At 39.0% G+C, this 22,215-nt stretch overlaps 1 protein-coding gene across 1 annotated transcript in view; it reads right to left on the bottom strand.

Annotated features, from left to right (window-relative positions):
- Nucleotides 1–22,215, bottom strand: part of LOC129644377 (A disintegrin and metallopeptidase domain 3-like) — a 109,360-nt gene that overhangs the window by 1,776 nt on the left and 85,369 nt on the right. The window contains exons 14-19 of the mRNA XM_055570040.1: nt 19,416–19,611; nt 18,837–18,927; nt 18,370–18,550; nt 10,251–10,337; nt 7,958–8,081; nt 4,900–5,062 (exon numbers count right to left, since the gene is read on the bottom strand). Coding sequence (XP_055426015.1) covers nt 4,900–5,062; nt 7,958–8,081; nt 10,251–10,337; nt 18,370–18,550; nt 18,837–18,927; nt 19,416–19,611 — 842 coding nt within the window. The remainder of the gene's footprint in view (nt 1–4,899; nt 5,063–7,957; nt 8,082–10,250; nt 10,338–18,369; nt 18,551–18,836; nt 18,928–19,415; nt 19,612–22,215) is intronic.

Here is a 22,215-nt window from a genome sequence, read left to right as displayed (position 1 = left end):
TATTAGTTTTCTGGTGGCATCTTTAAGATCTATGTACAGTATCAGGTCATCTGCAAGCAGTGACAGTTTAACTTCTTGCTTTCCAATTAGGATTCCCTTTATTTCTTTTTCTTCTCTGATTGCCATAGCTAGAACTTCCAAAACTGTTGAATAAAAGTGGTGACAGTGGACATCCTTGTCTTCTTCCCGATCTTAAGAGAAAAGGCTTTCAGCTTTTAACCATTGAGTATGATGTTAGCTGTAGGTTTGTCATATAAGGCCTTTATTATTTTGAGATATGTCCCCTCTATCCCCACTTTCTGGAGAATTTTTATCATAAATGGTGTTGAATTTGTCAAAAGCTTTTGTGGCATATATTGAGATGAGCATATGGCTTTTATTCTTCACTTTGTTAATGTGGTACATCACACTGATTTGCAGATTTTTTTTTTGTAGCACTATTTATAACAAAGATATGGATATCTATCAACAGATACATACAATGGAATATTTTACTCAGCCATCAAAAAGAAAGAAATAAAGCAATTTGCTGCATTTTGGATGGGCCTAGAGATTGTCATATTATGTGAAGTAAGTCAGACAGAGAAGGAAAAATATTGTATGACATCCTTTAAGTTCAGTATCTAAATGAACTTGTTTACAAACAGAAACAGACTTACAGACTTAGAGAGTGAACTTATGGCTTCCAGGGGGTAAGGATGAGGGGAAAGCCTAGATAGTGAGTTTGGTATGGATATGTACACATGGCTATATTTAATATGGATAACCAATTAGGTCCTACTGTATAGCACATTGAGCTCTACTCAATGTTATGTGTCAGCCTGGATGGGAGGGAAGTTTGGGGGAGTATACATGCATATGTATGGCCGAGTCCCTTTGCTGTCTAGCTGAAACTATTACAACATTGTTAATCTGCTATACTCCAACATAAAATAAAAAGTTAAAAATGAAATATGTTAAGCATTTTAAAAATGTCAAACTTAAATCCATCTATTACTTTTCTCTATGTTATCTACATGGAAGACAGGATGAAATATTAAAATATCTATGATAATGCTTCTCCAAAGTTAAAGACAATTTACACATGAATTCTTAAATTATCATGGCTTCGATTATATTATTTCTATCAAATAACTATGTGAATAGTTATCTCACTTCTGTTAATGAGCTCCTTAATGAGGCCTCTCTTTCAGTTATGTCTGTTTACACTTTGTGGTATTCAGGCAGCCTCCATTTTCCCTTTGGCTCCTATACACACTCAGTTCTTGTTGAAGAGTAATATTATGGTGTAAAGTTTCCTTGTAATGGCTACAATTCTTTGGCTACAGATGGTAAAAATCAGGTTTGAATATCCAATTTGGGATTATAAATTCTGAAAGGACACCTTGTTGAAATTAGATACACTTGCACAGCTATTTCTTTCTGTCTGTTGATGTCTCTTAACTAACAGATGCTGGTTTTGAGAGATTTTTAGGTTTTTTACTTGAAAATGAAACTAGAATGGTTGAGAGAGGTACTCTGGGCCATGTGTAAGCAAAGCAGTTCTTTTGGAAAGAATGAACATAGACAAAAAGAGATTATGTCAATCATAAAAGCCTTTGGGTGATGGAGAGAATGACCAAGTTCACAACCATCCAGTTCCTTACTACCCTTTTGTGTTTCAGCTCTACATCATTTCTTGCCCTTGTAGCCCTGAAACAATTGACTGATGCTCTTAAAACTTAGGCAGATTTTGTTATTTATGGTCAGTGATATCTAAGTATACCATTTCTTCCAGAAGTCAGTTTCAGCTTTGCAACTATTCAGATTTTTTGAACGTGTCTTAAATAAGAGCCCAGGAAGACTTATGCCAAATATCATTCAATTAAATCAATTTATAACAATTGAATGATTATATAAATGTCCATATGAATCATGCAGAATACTGCCCTGAATTTACTGGTTGCTGCTAACTTGTTCATAACTAAGATTAACTTACTTGGTAAGCAGAGGTGCTGATAGAAATTTTATATCATTTTATCTCCGATAAACATGCGAGAAACAAAAATGATTTACTTTACAATGAAGAAATGAGACCCAATCTTTACACTTACTTCTGCATTCTCATCTTCCTAAATATTTACTAAGCAAATTGTGCTACAGTAAAGAAAAAGCTGTATGAATGTGAAATAAGGTTAGAGAGAGAAAGACAATGTATGATCCCATTTATATGTAGTTTGAAAAAACCAAAACAAACAAACAGAAACCTCATAGATACAGAGATCAAATTGGTGGTTGCCATAGGTAATGGGTTGGAGTGGTGATGAGAAAAACGGGTAAGTAAGTTCAAAAGGTACAACTTCTATATAAAAAAATAAATGTCATGGGGATGTAATGGGCAGCATGCTGACTATAGTCAACAATAACTAACTGCATATATGAAACTTTCTAAAAGAGTAGATCTTAAAAGACCTCATCAGGAGGAAAACAAAAAATTTGCAACTATATAACAAATGTTAAGTAGACTTACTATGATCATTTTACATTATATACAAAGTATGATACACATGAAACTAATATCATATAAGGTGATTATACCTCATTTTTAAAAAAGAAGTAATTAAATTCTGTTCTAAAAAATGGAAAAACTGAGTGAGTACCTTAACTCTAATTTCAGAAACACACGAGCAATATTAATTTCGTGTAACATAGGCCATGTCCTTCATATGTGCTTTCCCTTGCTCTTTGTGATCTTATATTTTCTCACCTTCCCCATACTCTATGCTGCCCCATCTCTACTCATTGTCATTCAGTTTAATTCAGCCTCTCAGTCATATCTGAATCTTTGCAACCCCATGGACTGTAGCACGCCAGGCTTCCCTGTCCATCACCAATTCCAATTCACATCACTGGCCCCATATATTCTATGCTGACCCATCTCTATTTATTGTCTCTGGCCCCATATTCTGTGCTGCCCCATCTCTATTCATCATTCAGTTCAGTTCAGCCACTCAGTGGTGTCCGAATCTTTGTGACCCCATGAACTGCAGCATGCCAGGCCTCCCTGTCCGTCATCAATTCCTGGGGTTTACCCAAACTCATGTCCATTGAGATGGTGATGCCATCCAATCAACCCATCCTCTGTCGTCCCCTTCTCCTCCTGCCCCCAGTCTTTCCCAGCATCAGGGTCTTTTCAAATGAGTCAGCTCTTCGCATTAAGTGGCCAGGGTATTGGAGTTACAGCTTCAACATCAGTCCTTCCAATGAACACCCAGGACTGATCTCCTTTAGGATGGACTGATTGGATCTCCTTGCAGTCCAAGGAACTCTCAAGAGTCTTCTCGGACACCACAGTTCAAAAGCATCAATTCTTCTGTGTTCAGCTTTCGTTATACTCCAACTCTCACATCCATACATGACTACTGGAAAAATCATGGCCTTGACTAGATGGACCTTTGTTGACAAAGTAATGTCTCTGCTTTTTAATATGCTGTCTAGCTTGGTCATATCATTCCTTCCAAGAAGTAAGCGTCTTTTAATTTCATGGCTGTAATCACCATCTGCAGTGATTTTGGAGCCCCCCAAAGATAAAGTCAGCCACTGTTTCCACTGTTTCTACTTGCCATGAAGTGATATGACTGGATGCTATGATCTTCGTTTTCTGAATGTTGAGCTTTAAGCCAACTTTTTCACTCTCCTCTTTCACTCTCATCAAGAGGCTCTTTAGTTCTTCTTCACTTTCTTCCATAAGGGTGGTGTCATCTGCATATCTGAGGTTATTGATATTTCTCCCAGCAATCTTGATTCCAGCTTGTGCTTCCTCCAGCCCAGCATTTCTCATGATGTACTCTGCATATAAGTTAAATAAGGAGGGTGACAATATACAACCTTGATGTACTCCTATTCCTATTTGGAATCAGTCTGTTGTTCCATGTCCAGTTCTAACTGTTGCTTCCTGACTTGCATACAGGTTTCTCAAGAGGTAGGTCAGGTGGTCTTGGTATTCCCATCTCTTTCAGAATTTTCCACAGTTTATTGTGATCCACACAGTCAAAGGCTTTGGCATAGTCAATAAAGCAGAAATAGATGTTTTTCTGGAACTCTTTTACCTTCCAGCATATTCTGGCTTCTTGGCACCACCAAATGTCAATACAAGGAAAATGGGGTTGCTTAGGAAGTAGACAGAACCTTCTAAAGCAATTATAGCCAACATGACTTTCTACTAGAAAGATACTGAGGATTTACTGAGTAAATTCAGTTGTTCCTGGGCCTATATGGGCATGAAGGATACCCAGTGCCTAAAGTTTGAAAAAAAAAAATCTGGTATATTTGTAAACATTTGGTAGAATTATAAGCATTATCAGTGACTTATAAGCCACCATTTGGTGGCTCAAATGGTAAAGAATCTGCCTGCAGTGCAGGAGTGAAAGTGAAAGTCGCTCAGTCATGTCCGACTCTTTGAGAGAGTTCATGGAATTTTCCAGGCCAGAGTACTAGCGTGGGTAGCCTTTCCCTTCTCCAGGGGGTCTTCCCAACCCAGGGATCAAATCCAGGTCTCCAGTATTGCAGGCAGATTCTTTACCAGCTGAGTCACAAGGGAAGCCCTTGGTGCTGGAGATGCCTGTTCAATTCCCTGGGTTGGGAAGATCCCCTGGAGGAGGGCATGGCAAATCACTCCAGTATTCCTGCCAGGAGAATCCCCATGGAAAGAGGAGCCTGGCGGGCTACAGTCCATGGATTCACAAAGAAGCTGACACGACTGAGAGACTAAGAACACACACACACACACAGACACACACACACAAACACAAGCATTAAGCCAATCCATACGAGTCCCTATTTATATTATTCTGAATAACATTTGAATTTTCTCATAAAGCCTTTCAAATATTAAATATAAAAAAGAATGTGTTTACTTACCCCCCACTTATTGTTCCCTCTTTGTTCCAAAATCTCTTCATTTTATTCCATTTAAGAGCAATGATAGCAGTTAAAATGAAGAAAGGTAAGAATACGTAGAAACTGATCATCAGGTTATTTTTTTGAGAGGCACGACGTCGTTTTATCAAGTATGCAGTTTTAGCTGAAGACATAACAATATCTTTTAACTTTTAAAAAATGATACATTTTAGTAATTTGAATTACAAAAATTTGGAATTCAAATAATATAATCATAGAATAAATAAATTTAAACTTAAAAGTGCTTTCCAAACTTCTGTGACTATACCCCAAAGTGCATTATACATTTCTTTTAAATATACATAATTTAATCTTTATATGTATATTTAATGTTTATGTGTTACATTCTAACGTATTTCATTCTATCATACTATCATATTCCTATCATACTGCACTGCTACTTAGAATATATTAGATTGATATTACCATCTAAGAGATTCCTCTATTTAAAAAAAGGAGCAAAAAAAAAGAAAAAAAAGCTCCCCTGGAGAAAGGAATGGCTACCCACTCCAATATTCTTGCCTGGGAAATCCCATGGACACAGGAGCCTGGCAGGCTCCCTGGGGTTGCAAAAAGTCAGACACGACTTAGCAACTAACACTAACACTCTCGCTCTCAGCGTGGATTTTCTAGTTCCAAGTCACCCTTTGGGGAATGGCCTCGTTTTACACTGCTTTGTGTAAAAATAAAGACTAGTATTTAAGACCAAAAAAAAGAACTGTTTTAAAAATTATTTAGTTAAAATTACAGATAGAACTGAGGCTAATTAAAAAGAAACAGTAATAGTAGATGAGGTTAAATTTACATAACATATGTATAAAGTGATATTGTTTTAATTTTGATTGCATTAATTTAAAAAGTTGATATTCCTCTTGGTGTTACAAAGATGTTGGATAAAACTAGAAAAGTAAATCTATTGGTCAAAATAAGCAAAAGGAATAAACCAGAAAATTAAAATTGAAAAAATATAAATCAAGCAATCAGAATTACCACCAAACCAATTATGATGATATTGTGTGTATTCGTGGACATACTCAATTGTCTAAATCTTTGCGACCCCATGGACTGTAGCCTGCCAGGTTCTTTTGTCCATTGAATTTTTCAGGCAAGAATACTGGAGTGGGTTGCCATTCCCTTCTCAGTGGATCTTCCCCTCTCATGGATCGAACCCAGATCTCTTGCATCTCCTGCATTGGTAGGTGGATTCTTTACCACTGCACCACCTCATATTAAGTGTAAACTAATTTAATGCCCTCTCAAAACGACAAGAGAATCTCTCAGCTCGGGCCTCTGTGATGACCTAGAGGGGTGGAGATGAGAGGGAAGCTCAAGAGGGAAGGGATATATGTATACTTATAGCTGACTCATATTGTTGTACAGCAGAAACTAACACAACATTGGAAAGCAATTATACTCCAATTAAAAAATAAATTAAAAAGCATCTGGTTTTCAATAACTTTTGTATATGAATCCAAATTTTATTTTCCCATGTGTAGCATGACATTTTAAATACCTTGCAATATTAAAACAAGCAAAAAAAAAAAACTTTTAACGTATATGCAGAGTACATCATGCAAAATGCTGGGCTGGATGAATTACAAGTTGGAATCAAGAATCTCTCTCACTGGGAGAAATATCAACATGCTCACCTATGCAGATGATACCACTCCAACAGCAGAAAGTGAAGAGGAACTAAAGAGCCTCTTGATGAGAGTGAAAGAGGAGAGTGAAAAAGTTGGCTTAAAGCTCAACATTCAGAAAACAAAGATCATGGCATCTGGTCCTATCACTTCATGCCAAACAGAAGGGGAAAAAGTGGTAGCAGTGTCAGATTTTCTTTCTTTGGGCTCCAAAATCACGGGATGGTGAAGGCAGCCATGAAATTAAAAGGTACTTGATCCTTGGAAGGAAAGTTATGACACACCTAGACAGGGTATTAAAAAGCAGAGACATCAGGGAGAGGGTGGGATGATTTGGGAGAATGGCATTGAAACATGTATAATATCATATATGAAGCGAGTCGCCAGTCCAGGTTCGATGCACGATACTGAATGCTTGGGGCTGGTGCACTGGGATGACCCAGAGGGATGGTATGGGGAGGGAAGAAGGAGGAGGGTTCAGGATGGGGAACACATGTATACCTGTGGCAGATTCATGTTGATATGTGGCAAAACCAATACAATATTGTAAAGTTAAAAAATTAAAAAAAAAAAGCTAAAAAAATAAAAAGCAGAGACATCAATTTTGCTGACAAAGGTACATCTAGTCAAGACAATTGTTTTTCCAGTTGTCATGTACGGATATGAGAGTTGGACCATAAAGATGGCTGAGTGCTGAAGAATTGATGCTTTCGCGTTGTGGTGCTGGAGGAGGCTCTTGAGAGTCCCTTGGACAGCAAGGAGATCAAACCAGTCAATAAATCAACCCTGAATATTCACTGGAAGGACTGATGCTGAAGTTTTAATACTTTGGCCACCTGATGTGAAAAGCCTACTCATTGGAAAAGACTCTCTCTGATGCTGGGAAAGATTGAAGGCAAAAGGAGAAGGGGGCGACAAAAGATGAGATGGTTGGATGCCATTACTGACTCAGTGGACATGAATGTGAGCAAACTCTAGGAGATAGTGAAGGACAGGGAAGCCTGGCAGTGATGCAGTTCATGGGATCGCCTAAGAGTCAAATGTGACTTAGTGACTGAACAGCAACAAATCTAGAAAACTGCTGTATAAATCGAAAAATTTGGGAAACCATGGTTAAAATTAAGATGACACATTAAAATGTTCATGGCTAGATTTGAATTAAAAAATCACATGCAAAATTTTGATTGACAACATAATCTATAGCTGTGATATTTATAATAGCAGTACAAAGTGACAGTTTACATTTAATTAGGTAAAATAAAGTGAAAATGTTAGTTCCTTAATTGCATCCTCCACATGTCCAGTGCTTAATAGCCACATAGACAGTGGGGCTTTAAGGATACAGAAGACTCTGTTGGAGCAGTGATTTAATTACTAACATTCATCAGTTTCTAAATTCCAAAATCCATCATCGATACTTCCTCCTGGTGATAAGGATACTTCCTCACAATCTGGGGGCACATATCCAACATCACAGTGACAATGTAAGCGAGTATTGCAAATCTGGAATGAAACCAAAATAAAGAAGACCATTTTATATGTCATATAAAATTTAAATGGATTAGTATTGATTGTGAGCCAAAGCAAATGATTAAAGTAATGCAATTTGGTATGTTATAGGCTGTTTTTACTTTAATGTGGAAAATAAGTATAAAGATAAAATGCAATGCAAGAAATGTCCATTCAGTGCTTTTTAAATGTTACAGAGGGTTTCTCTAATTTATCTCTTCAATAAAAGTAGACAACATTCTTGATACACCTGAAAATATAGAACTGTCTCTTTTAAAAAGGCATAGAAATTATGAAGCTAAAAATTATAGCAGGAGTTGAAATTTATTATGAATTGTGCCAGATATTTTATAAAACTTTTGTAAGAGTCAACTTTTACGAAACACGGGGAGAAAACTAAAGGGTGGAGCTTACTTATTCAGGTACAGTTATAAAAATTGATTTTGCTAGAAAATAGGAAGGCTAGGCGGCTTCCCTGATAGCTCAGCTGGTAAAGAATCCACCTGCAATGCAGGAGATCTCGGTTCAATTTTTGGGTTGGGAGGATCCCCTGGAGAAGGGATAGGCTACCCACTCCAATATTCTTGGGCTTCCCTGGTAGCTCAGACAGTAAAGAATTCAGCCTGCAACGCAGCAGACCTGGGTTTGATCCCTGGGTTGGGAAGATGCCCTGGAGGAGGCCATGGCAACTCACTCCAGTATTTTTGCCTGGATAAGCCCCAAGGACAGAGGAGCCTGGCAGGCTATGGTCCATGGGGTCGTAAAGAGTCAGACACGACTGAACAACTAAGTGCAGCACAGCACAGGAAGGCTAGAATATATTTATAAATATGACCTTATGGATAAATCAAAAGATGGGTCAGAAGCAGAATAAGGAATCTAGGGATAAGTTCAGGCAAAATTAAATTGAAATTAAATAATAAAGGAATGGAACATAAAAGAAATTGTAAATAATAGGATGTGTAAATAGGAAGTAAATTTTGATACAAGACACACAGACAGGTCAATTTTTCCAGGATTACTATAGAAAATATGAAGCATCAAAATAATGGGAGATACTATCAATAACCTCAGATATGCAGATGACACCACCCTTATGGCAGAAAGTGAAGAGGAACTAAAAAGCCTCTTGATCAAAGTGAAAGAGGAGAGTAAAAAGTTGGCTTAAAACTCAACATTCAGAAAACGAAGATCATGGCATCTGGTCCCATCACTTCATGGGAAATAGATGGGGAAACAGTGGAAACAGTGTCAGACTTTATTTTTTTGGGCTCCAAAATCACTGCAGTTGGTGACTGCAGCCATGAAATTAAAAGACGCTTACTCCTTGGAAGAAAAGTTATTTCCAACCTAGATAGCATATTCAAAAGCAGAGACATTACTTTGCCAACAAAGGTCCATCTAGTCAAGGCTATGGTTTTTCCAGTGGTCATGTATGGATGTGAGAGTCGGACTGTCAAGAAAGCTGAGTGCCGAAGGATTGATGCTTTTGAACTGTGGTGTTGGAGAAGACTCTTGAGAGTCCCTTGGACTGCAAGGAGATACAACTAGTCCATCCTAAAGCAGATCAGTCCTGGGTGTTCTTTGGAAGGACTGATGCTGAAGCTGTAACTCCAATTCTTTGTCCACCTCATGCGAAGAGTTGACTCATTGGAAAAGACTCTGATGCTGGGAGGGATTGGGGGCAGGAGGAGAAGGGGACAACAGAGGATGAGATGGCTGGATGGCATCACTGACTCGATAGGCATGAGTTTGAGTGAACTCTGGGAGTTGGTGATGGACAGGGAGGCCTGGCGTGCTGCGATGCATGGGGTCACAAAGAGTCAGACACGACTGAGTGACTGATCTGAACTGATATACATGTAACACTAAATATATCTATTTCCAAAAGTATGCAGTCTCTATCCAACATTGTAATAGCTTATGTTTCATATTGCAATTTTGTACAAAGTTTAAAAGTTTTTAGCTCATAAAGTGTGCAGTGATCTGATAGAATACCTAGAACATGCACACATGTATAAATAATGAAATTTGGTTTCTACGTTTAACTGAAATTCTCCAAAGAAATTTCCACATCCATTAATCTGAAGCTTATTATTATCTTGTAGGATGTTATGATATGTATTTTAAAACTATACATAAAATAGAGTAACAATTACATACCCCATGTCCTCTGCATCTGACAAGTGGGTCACAATCTTGATACTGCGTGTATTGATGGATTGCCCTGCAAGCTCCATTGTCACAAAACTAAAATGATGAAACAACCAACAACTTTAAAGTCAGGAATTCATTGACTGTATTTATTATAAGAAATTAGATACACAATATGATATATACTTAGGATGAACTTGAATTTCATAACATCTACTCATTCTAATAAAAAACTTGAAGTCAAACATCAAGTTTTCACAATAAGATATTGCTTCCATTGAAGGAGGAGGCTTGTGAGTTTACTAATAGCCAATGAAAATTATTAAAGTATTGTAATTTGGTATGTTACAGGAGGTTTTTATTTTAATGTGGAAAAGGATTTTAAAAATAAAATACAAGAAATGTCCATTCAGTGCTTTTCAAGTGCCATAGAGATTTTCTCTAGTTTGTCTCCTCAATAAAAGTAGACAACACTCTTGATACACCTGAAAACATAGAACTTTTCTATGTCTTTTCTACAAGGCATAGAAATTATGAAGCTAAAAATTATAGCTGGTATAAAAACAAAACAAGCCAAATTTTAATGAGCATTTGAAATGGGCCTTTGCACTTTCTATGCATTTTTATATATATGCTCACATAGACCTTGAGAGAGATAATTTTTACCCACATTTTATATTTGATGAGAATTAAATGTACACTTTTTAGGGCATGTCACCACTGACTGACAGAACCAGTATTCAGTGCAAGAACTACTTTAATCATAGAGCCCACTGATCAATGCTCAATACCAGTGCTTCAACCAGTCATTTTTACATTCTTCTAACTTTAATAACAGTAGCTCTTGTCTTTTACAAAAGCAATGTTCTCCTTCATACCTCAGTTTATCTATCTTTGAATTTGAAATAGAAATTATACCCAAGTCATAGGTTATAAGGATGAAATAATTTATTACACATAAAGGAACAAAAATAGTTTGGGACATAGCAAATGCTCACTAAATACAAATTTGTGTTTTAGTTATTTATTTAACCTGATTTTGATGTAGACTGCATGTTAATATTCCTCTATCAAAATTTTAATTTAATTTGAATACTCTGGGGGACATGTTCTAAGATTGTCTGCCCACTTTTCTCAAGTTATCTGAGAACATCCAACAGATGATGGAGTCTAGAAACATTCATTATTTTCTATCACTATTGGCAAGTAAATATATGGACAAAGGTCCGTCTAGTCAAAGCTATGGCTTTTCCAGTAGTCATGTAGGATGTGTTCAGTTCAGTCACTCAGTCGTGTGCGTGTGTGTGTACAGGTACATATACACTGGGATGTGTGTGTCTACACATGTGTATATATACACTGGGGTATGTGTGTGTGCACATGTACATATATACTGGGGTACGTGTGTGTGTGTGCACAGGTACATATATACTGGGATATGTGTGTGTACACACACACACACACACACACACATATATATATATATATATACTGGGGGATGTGTGTGTGTGTGTGCACAGGTACATATATACTGGGATGTGTGTATGTGCACATGTACATGCATACTGGGATATGTGTGTCTACACATGTGTATATATACACTGGGGTATGTGTGTGTGCACATGTACATATATACTGGGGTACATGTGTGTGTGTGCACAGGTACATATATACTGGGATATGTGTGTGTACACACACACACACACATATATATATATATATATATATATATACTGGGGTATGTGTGTGTGTGTGTGTGTGCACAGGTACATGCATACTGGGATATGTGTGTCTACACATGTGTATATATACACTGGGGTATGTGTGTGTGCACATGTACATATATACTGGGGTACGTGTGTGTGTGTGTACAGGTACATATATACTCAGATATGTGTGTGTGCGCACATGAACATGCATACTGGGATATGTGTGTGTACACATGTATATACACACTGGGGTACGTGTGTGTGCACATGTACATATATACTGTGGTACACATAGATGTGCATATATATATATATATATGCTGCTAAGTCGCTTCAGTTGTGTCCGACTCTGTGCGACCCCATAGATGGCAGCCCACAAGGCTCTTCCGTCCCTGGGATTCTCCAGGCAAGAACACTGGAGTGGGTTCCCATTTCCTTCTCCAATGCATGAAGGTGAAAAGTGAAAATGAAGTCGCTCAGTCGTGCCTGACTCTTAGCGACCCCATGGACTGCAGCTTACCAGGCTCCTCTGTCCATGGGATTTTCCAGGAAAGAGTACTGGAGTGGGTTGCCATTGCCTCCTCTGATACACACACACACACACACACATATACACACACACATAGTGGGGTATACCCACTATGATAACCTGATACCTATGACTCTAATACCAACCAAGTGTCCAAGAATTCAATTCAACTCATTCTGACATTATCTATCTGCAGTTAGAATCAAATTCCACAAGTTAAAAGGCTCAGTCCTACAAGACTCTTCCCATTTCAGACACCAGATTCATGTCTTTATCCTTCTGACCAACTGGCTATAAATTAAGAAGAAAAGCGCGGGCGGCTGCCACCGGCGCGCTAAAGCGCGGCTGAGAAGAGCTACCCCACATCCGAGGTCAGGGGCAGAAGCTGGGAGGACCCCATGCCCGAAGGGCAGCGGCCAAGAGGAGTTACTCCACGTCCGAGGTCAGGGGCAGTGGGCAAGAGTGCCAGGCTGCGACGGTGCAGGAACGACCGGGAGGAGCTACCCCGCGTCCCAGGTCAGGGGCGGTGGCCAGGAGGAGCTACCTCAGACCTGAGGCCAGGGGCGGTGGCCAGAAGGACCAACCTCACGTCCATGAAGCGGTGGCTGCGTGGGTGCAGGAGGGCCTAGAGGAGCTATCCCATGTTGAAGGTCAGGGAGGGCAGTGGTGAGGAGATACCCCTCGTCCAAGGTAAGGAGCAATGGCTGCACTTTGCTGGAGCAGCCGTGAAGAGATACCCCACGCCCAAGGTAAGAGAAACCCAAGTAAGACGGTAGGTGTTTCAAGAGGGCATCAGAGGGCAGACACACTGAAACCATACTCACAGAAAACTAGTCAATCTAATCACACTAGGACCACAGCCTTATCTAACTCAATGAAACTAAGCCATGCCTGTGGGGCAACCCAAGATGGGCGGGTCATGGTGGAGAGATCTGACAGAATGTGGTCCACTGGAGAAGGGAATGGCAAACCACTTCAGTATTCTTGCCTTGAGAACCCCATGAACAGTATGAAAAGGCAAAATGATAGGATACTGAAAGAGGAACCCCCCAGGTCAGTAGGTGCCCAATATGTTACTGGAGATCCGTGGAGAAATAACTCCAGAAAGAATGAAGGGATGGAGCCAAAGCAAAAACAATACCCAGCTGTGGCTGTGACTGGTGATAGAAGCAAGGTCCGATGCTGTATAGAGCAATATTGCATAGGAACCTGGAATGTCAGGTCCATGAATCAAGGCAAATTGGAAGTGGTCAAACAAGAGATGGCAAGAGTGAATGTCGACATTCTAGGAATCAGCGAACTCAAATGGACTGGAATGGGTGAATTTAACTCAGATGACCATTATATCTACTACTGTGGGCAGGAATCCCTCAGAAGAAATGGAGTAGCCATCATGGTCAACCAAAGAGTCCGAAATGCAGTACTTGGATGCAATCTCAAAAACGACAGAATGAGCTCTGTTCATTTCCAAGGCGAACCATTCAATATCACAGTAATCCAAATCTATGCCCCAACCAGTAACGTGGAAGAAGCGGAAGTTGAATGGTTCTATGAAGACCTACAAGACCTTTTAGAACTAACACCCAAAAAGATGTCCTTTTCATTATAGGGGACTGGAATGCAAAAGTAGGAAGTCAAGAAACACCTGGAGTAACAGGCAAATTTGGCCTTGGAATACGGAATGAAGCAGGGCAAAGACTAATAGAGTTCTGCCAAGAAAATGCACTGGTCATAGCAAACACCCTCTTCCAACAGCACAAGAGAAGACTCTAGACATGGACATCACCAGATGGTCAACACCGAAATCAGATTGATTATATTCTTTGCAGCCAAAGATGGAGAAGCTCTATACAGTCAACAAAAACAAGATCAGGAGCTGACTGTGGCTCAGATCATGAACTCCTTATTACTAAATTCAGACTTAAATTGAAGAAAGTAGGGAAAACTACTAGACCATTCAGGTATGACCTAAATCAAATCCCTTATGATTATACAGTGGAAGTGAGAAAGAGATTTAAGGGCCTAGATCAGATAGAGTGCCTGATGAACTATGGACAGAGGTTTGTGACACTGTACAGGAGACAGGGATCAAGACCATCCCCATGGAAAAGAAATGCAAAAAAGCAAAATGGCTGTCTGGGGAGGCCTTACAAATAACTGTGAAAAGAAGAGAAGCGAAAAGCAAAGGAGAAAAGGAAAGATATAAGCATCTGAATGCAGAGTTCCAAAGAATAGCAAGGAGAGATAAGAAAGCCTTCCTCAGCGATCAATGCAAAGAGATAGAGGAAAACAACAGAATGGGAAAGACTAGAAATCTCTTCAAGAAAATTAGAGATACCAAGGGAAGATTTCATGCAAAGATGGGCTCGATAAAGGACAGAAATGGTATGGACCTAACAGAAGCAGAACATATCAAGAAGAGGTGGCAAGAATACACAGAAAAACTGTACAAAAAAGATCTTCACGACCCAGATAATCACGATGGTGTGATCACTGACCTAGAGCCAGACATCCTGGAATGTGAAGTCAAGTGGGCCTTAGAAAGCATCACTACGAACAAAGCTAGTGGAGGTGATGGAATGCCAGTTGAGCTATTTCAAATCCTCAAAGAAGATGCTGTGAAAATGTTGTACTCAATGCCAGCAAATTTGGAAAACTCAGCAGTGGCCACAGGACTGGAAAAGGTCAGTTTTCATTCCAGTCCCAAAGAAAGGCAATGCCAAAGAATGCTCAAACTACCGCACAATTGCACTCATCTCACATGCTAGTAAAGTAATGCTCAAAATTCTCCAAGCCAGGCTTCAGCAATATGTGAACTGTGAACTTCCTGATGTTCAAGTTGGTTTTAGAAAAGGCAGAGGAACCAGAGATCAAATTGCCAACATCCACTGGATCATGGAAAAAGCAAGTGAGTTCCAGAAAAACATCTATTTCTGCTTTACTGACTATGCCAAAGCCTTTGACTGTGGATCACAATAAACTGTGGGAAATTCTGAAAGAGATGGGAATACCAGACCACATGACCTGCCTCGTGAGAAATCTGTATGCAGGTCAGGAAGCAACAATTAGAACTGGACATGGAACAACAGACTGGTTCCAAATAGGAAAGGGAGTACGTCAAGGCTGTATATTGTCACCCTGCTTATTTAACTTATATGCAGAGTACATCATGAGAAATGCTGGACCAGAAGAAACACAAGCTGGAATCAAGATTGCTGGGAGAAATATCAATAACCTCAGATATGCAGATGACACCACCCTTATGGCAGAAAGTGAAGAGGAACTCAAAAGCCTCTTGATGAAAGTGAAAGTGGAGAGTGAAAAAGTTGGCTCAAAGCTCAACATTCAGAAAACAAAGATCATGGCATCTGGTCCCATCACTTCGTGGGAAATAGATGGGGAAAGAGTGGAAACAGTGTCAGACTTTATTTTTTTGGGCTCCAAAATCACTGCAGATGGTGATTACAGCCATGAAATTAAAAGATGCTTACTCCTTGGAAGGAAAGTTATTTCCAACCTAGATAGCATATTCAAAAGCAGAGACATTACTTTGCCAACAAAGGTCCATCTAGTCAAGGCTATGGTTTTTCCTGTGGTCATGTATGGATGTGAGAGTTGGACTGTGAAGAAGACTGAGCACTGAAGAACTGATGCTTTTGAACTGTGGTGTTGGAGAAGACTCTTGAGAGTCCCTTGGACTGGAAGGAGATCCAACCAGTCCATTCTGAAGGACATCAGCCCTGGGCTTTCTTTGGAAGAAATGATGCTAAAGCTGAAACTCCAGTACTTTGGCCACCTCATGCAAAGAGTTGACTCATTGGAAAAGACTCTGATGCTGGGAGGGATTGGGGGCAGGAGGAGAAGAGGACGACAGAGGATGAGATGGCTGGATGGCATCACTGACTCGATGGACGTGAGTCTGAGTGAACTCCAGGAGTTGGTGATGGACAGGGAGGCCTGGCGTGCTGTGGTTCATGGGGTTGCAAAGAGTTGGACACGTCTGAGCAACTGAACTGAACTGAACTGAACTGATGGCTCCCTCTCTGGTTTGATAATTTGCTAATTTGGCTCACAAAACTCAGGGAAAGACTTCCCTTATGTTTACTAATTTATGGGAAAGAATATAATTCAGGAACATCCAAATGGAATAGATGCACAGGTCAAGTTATGTTGTTGGGCAAGAGGAAGTGTCATGGTCTCCATGTCCTCTCCAGGCACATTCTCATTACAACACATTGTGTTCTCCAACTTACAAACTATCTTGAGTCTAATCATTCAAAATTTTTACAGAGTCCAGTTTCCAGCCATATCATTCCCTTTGTTGATGCTGTGAGTGGAGCTTAAAGCTCCACCCCATTAGTCAATTCGTCTTTCTGGTGACCAGCATACTCTGAAGCATCAAGAGGCACCACCCTATTACCTCATTAGCATAAATTCATATTTCTTTGGATGAATCTCATTATGAATAACACCAAATATTCCTGTCAGGAAATTCTAAGGTTTAGGAGCTCAGGGCCAGAAATCAAGGGAAAAGGCCAAATTAATTTTCTTGTGTATGTTAAACCACGTTATACTATTATACCATTACATTACTTTTTTTCTATTTAATGAATAATTAAATTAGTTAATAATTTTACATATTTACTCTGCCATATTTATGGTAAACATGATTGCATTTTGTTTTAAATGATGCTTAGAGGGATGACATATTACTTCATAATGCAGTCAGCATCAGTATGTTCCTTTGTGATTGAAAGTGAAAGTTGCTCACTCTTGTCCAACTCTTTGCCAACTTCATGGACTGTAGCCTGCCAGACTCCTCTGTCCGTGGAATTATTCAGGCAAGAATACTGCAGTGGAGAGCTGTTCCCTTCTACAGGGGATCTTCCCAGCCCAGGGGTCAACTGTAGCCTTCCAGACTCCTCTGTCCATGGAATTCTTCAGGCAAGAATACTGGAATGGGTAGCCTATCCCTTTTCTAGGGGATCTTCCCAACCCAGGAATTGAACTGGGGTCTTCTGCATTGTAGGCAGATTCTTTACAAGCTGAGCTACCAGGGAAGCCATTATATTTATGTTAGACTATCTTTTGCCATTCTGAGATAAGGTTACTATTCACTTCCAATTTCCTCTATTCTTCACTTTTTAAAAATACTGTATTTTAATGTAATTATTTTAATTAAAATGTGAAATAATTGTTTCCCTTTTTACTTTCATGTACTAGCTTTTAATGACACTGTTTTAAAAAATTCTTTATGTTTATAAAAGTACTTAAGAAAAATATATAAAATTTAAACTCTGTTTTATTATTGTATCTTGTAGAAGGTCCAATTTTAAACAAGTATGTTTTTGAAGAAAGAACTATGGGAGTAGGCTAATGAGAAAATATTTTAGTTTCATTTCAATTTAATTCTAGTCAATTACTGCAATTTGACTAATTCTAGTCAAATACTGCAATGCTAAATGTTGGCTTTTTTTTGTTTTCCTTGTTTTTCTCATTATTTAGTTTGTTCTGACCCATTTTTTTTCATGTATTATTTGATACTTTTTGTTCTTTGATTACACAAACTGTCACAGACCAGATCCTTGCTTACTGGACAAGTTTAGATTTTCAAATGTGACAAAACAAATTCAACTAACTGTAGCAAAATTCACAATAAAAAGACAGACAGTGAAGTAAAGGTTCCTTTAGCCAATAGAAAGTGACCTTTTAATTTTACAATGATATAGTAACCAAAATTTATACCATTAATTACAAATTAAAAAATTTTAAGCTCTTTCTCTCTCTCTCTGTCTCTCCCTCTCTCTTTCACACACACACACACACACACACACACACACACTCAGACATCCATACACCATTTATAGAACCAAGTAAAAATTTTATTTACCTTATTTTCATCACACATGCTTCCATTAGCTGCAACAGTAGGGTCCGGAGATCTACGCATTCTTAGATTTGCTGACATACATATATGGCCTCCAAGGTAGGTATATTGAACATTAATGTCATTCCTTGATACTATAGCTGAATGTGTCCAGTGGCAAACTAACTTTCCACAAAGATGTTGGCTATCAATAAAGAAAAAAAAAAAACTCCTAATGTCCACAGGTCTCTTAGAGACACAAGAGATTAGATAAAAAAAAAAAGTACCAAATATGAGGATAATTCAAAATTTACTGAGATCATAACACCAAAGCTATTCAGAACGTACACCAACTAATAAAGTGCAACATATAAATTCATCTATATAAACCAGGTTAATCTTTCATTTGCATTAAGTGACTCTTGGCAGTATACAAACACACAGACACTCACACAGGCATTTGAAAAATGTATAAATTTCTAAGTACATACTGAAAAAAACAAGTTCTTCCTAGACAGTTTCCAAAATCATCGTCTTGAAAATTCACTTCTTCTGTACACTGATAACTAGATTCTTTAGCATCTAAAAACATAAACACATTTCCAATTACTCATCTTTAAAAAATTAAAAACTAAAACTGTGGTAAATTAATATTGAAATATCTAAACAACAATGCCTAGTCAATGTCATCTCTTACAAATTTCAGTATTGTCTTTTGGCTACACAAGAAAAAGAAACACTTACTGAAAACTACCTGCTTAAGAACAGGAGAGCTGGTATGTCAGAGCAGAAATAATTGAGAAATCCTACAGTCTTCTGCACTCTCTCATCTTCAATTCTAAATTCCACTCACTTTCTCCCAACCACCTCAAATTTGACTAATATCCTATTCATTTTCTCCTGTTCTTTTTGGGTCTGTTTTACCTCTTGACATAGTTCAAAGTTACAATGATTTCAATTTTATGTTCAAATTTGGATTTAACAAACAGTCCTTTTTATTTTGGTGTTTTACTGACTTTAGAAAAAATATAGCTGAAAAATAAAGCTCAGAGGAAAAGATAAATTATTACATTTTCCAAACAAAGTGATGCACTGCTTTGTTCTATCTTGGCATATTCCTCTAAAGCAATAGGAAGATTTATTATTGCACGTTTGTAAGTCGGAAGCTCTCATATCAGGTACACAAAATTCAGATATCCCATTGCAAAATTCTGGAAAATCACATGGATCAGTGCTTCTCCTACACTCTGTTCCTCTTTCAAGTATCTGTGAGAAAAGGAAAAACACATATTTGCTTTGAAGTAGTATGCTGCTGCTGCTGCTAAGTCGCTTCAGTCGTGTCCGACTCTGTGCGACCCCATAGATGGTAGCCCACCAGGCTCCCGTCCCTGGGATTCTCCAGGCAAGAACACTGGAGTGGGTTGCCATTTCCTTCTCCAATGCATGAAAGTGAAAAGTGAGAGTGAAGTCGCTCAGTCGTGTTTGACTCTTAGTGACCCCATGGACTGCAGCCCACCAGGCTCCTCTGTCCATGGGATTTTTCCAGGCAAGAATACTGGAGTGGGGTGCCATTGCCTTCTCCCTGAAGTAGTATAACAAATGTAAAAAAATTAAATAACAGCATTGAATTTGTAGCTATCATTTTCATTACCATTATGTTTGTAAGTATTTAAGCTATAAATTTGCTTAAAAGTTCTGGTGAAAGAGTTTGGAAAGAACCCAAATGCCCCCTAATATGTAAACAAACTGTGGTATGGACAATGGAATGTGTTCAGCCACATAAAGGAATGGAGTACTGATGTATGGTACAAGGTGACTGAAACTCGGAAACACTGTATTTAGTGAAGTAACCAGACACAAGGTTTCCCACTGTATGGTTCTAGTTCTATGAAATGTCCAGAGTAGGGAAATCCTTAGAGACCGAATGCAGTGCTGGTTGCCGGGAACTGAGGGGAAGGGAGAGAGGAGAGCAGGTGCGTCATGGGTCGGGGTCTCCTGTTTGGGTGAGGAAGCGGCTGTAGAACCAGGTCAAAGCGGTGGCTGCACAACACTGTGAATGCACTAAATGCTACTCAGCGCACTAAAGGCACTTGAAAATGGCTAACTTTTCACTGTGTGACTTGAACTTCAATTTAAAAATGGCCCTAGTGAATGTTTTCCTAGTTACAATGCTTTGGTTATCCTGAGTATTCACTTCAAGATAAACAGAAAATATCTGAGATAACACTATGCATATCTGTTTTTCAACTTTTGATTCCTGGGGACTAATCCATTGCACTCCCGAAATATTTTAACTAACTCAGATGCTGGTCTTTCCATGTTTCTAAAATGTTTCTTAGTGGACACCCTTGTCCTTTTTGCCCTTCAAGTAATTTTCTTTTCAGGACTAACTCCACTTCTACTATGAAACTGCTTCTGATTCAGGATGACAATCAGAACACTTCTCCCTAGACACAGTGGTGGGAAATTTAACTTAGAATGTAATGGTAGGTCAGGGCTTCTGCCACTGCCAGGGGTGGACATAGGTGTTGGGAAAGAGGGGATCCCTCTGCTCTTCTGAAATACCACACAGTATAGACTAGAAAAGCCAGGATCTGCACTGAGCGATCAGTACTGCACACAGGAAAAGCTTGTCTGAGAACTGCCAAGGAAAAGCAAGGATATCCAACTCACGTATAGCACAAGAATCTTGTTGCTCCTGTTTTAAACAAAGATTCACTTGAGCATGATGCTGAACTCATGTCATATGTAAGCTTCCTGAGTGCTTGTTTCTTATTCTTTGCTCATCTGTTCATCATCAAGATACAACTGACCCATGATAATTGCTGGTGTGCAGTACCAGACACAGGTCCTTAAAACTTCAGAGAGGAAAGTCTGGGTACTGGCTAAAACATGTTAGTCCCCATTATGTGTCGGATAATAGCACGTTAAGGTGTTGGTCTTCCATATCTTTGCACTTGGACTTGTGTCCATCTAAACTGAAAATTTATAAGAAAAAAAAAAAAACACTGGATCAAAGCATTACATTTCAGACCATGTCAGTGGAAAGTAGAATGGAAAGTAGACAAGATAAAAAAATAAAAAGCCTTTTAAGGTTATGGTCAGTAATGAGAGGCACCTGCGACCCTTGAAAAGACAGCAAAAGCTAGATTTTATGCTATAATATGTAAGAAGTTTAATGGGAACTAACATAGGACATTGAAGCATGCCTCAAGATTGAGGAGGAAAGTCCTGGGCAGATGGTGGCAGTGGGTATATTCCCAGAACTAGAATTGAGTCACAGGTGCCTTCAAGTGTGAAAAATGAAAAGGCTGTCCGGGGCTACCTTCTACAGACCAATAAATGCAGTCCTGGATGTTAAAAACAAAAGATGATAGCTGGAGTTACAGGTTTTAGTTGGAACTTCTTTACAGATTTCACTGCTGTTAACCCTGAATCTCTCCCTAGAAACTTATACTATGAATTTTCACTGGACCAAATGCAGGAATTATCTCTGTTGCAAAGAATTATCCTTTGATATGTAGGTAGAGGGCAATGGTGGGTGTATACTAAGTCACTTCAATCATCTCCAACCCTTTGTAACCCTGTGGATTGCAGGGGCCAGGCTCCTCTGTCCATGGGATTCTCCTGGCAGGCAGGCTCTTTAGCACCACCTGGGGAGTCCAGATGGAAATGGACTGTATAGAAAATTCAACTGCTCAGTCTCACTGATTTGGAGACAAAGACAAAGTTGAGAGTTCTGGGGAAGGAAAGAACAAAACAGTTTATTGCTAAGAAGTGGAAACCCTAGCCTGGCCTCTACATTAATGTGCCTTGAAACAAATGAACATTGGTTTTAAGAACTAGCCCACTGAGTGAAAAAGAGCATGC

The sequence above is a fragment of the Bubalus kerabau genome, chromosome 2 (assembly GCF_029407905.1).
Source record: "Bubalus kerabau isolate K-KA32 ecotype Philippines breed swamp buffalo chromosome 2, PCC_UOA_SB_1v2, whole genome shotgun sequence".
Classification (NCBI taxonomy): Eukaryota; Metazoa; Chordata; class Mammalia; order Artiodactyla; family Bovidae; genus Bubalus; species Bubalus kerabau.
The sequence above is the reverse complement of the archived record's forward strand: the minus strand, read 5'-3'. Positions and strand labels throughout refer to the sequence as shown.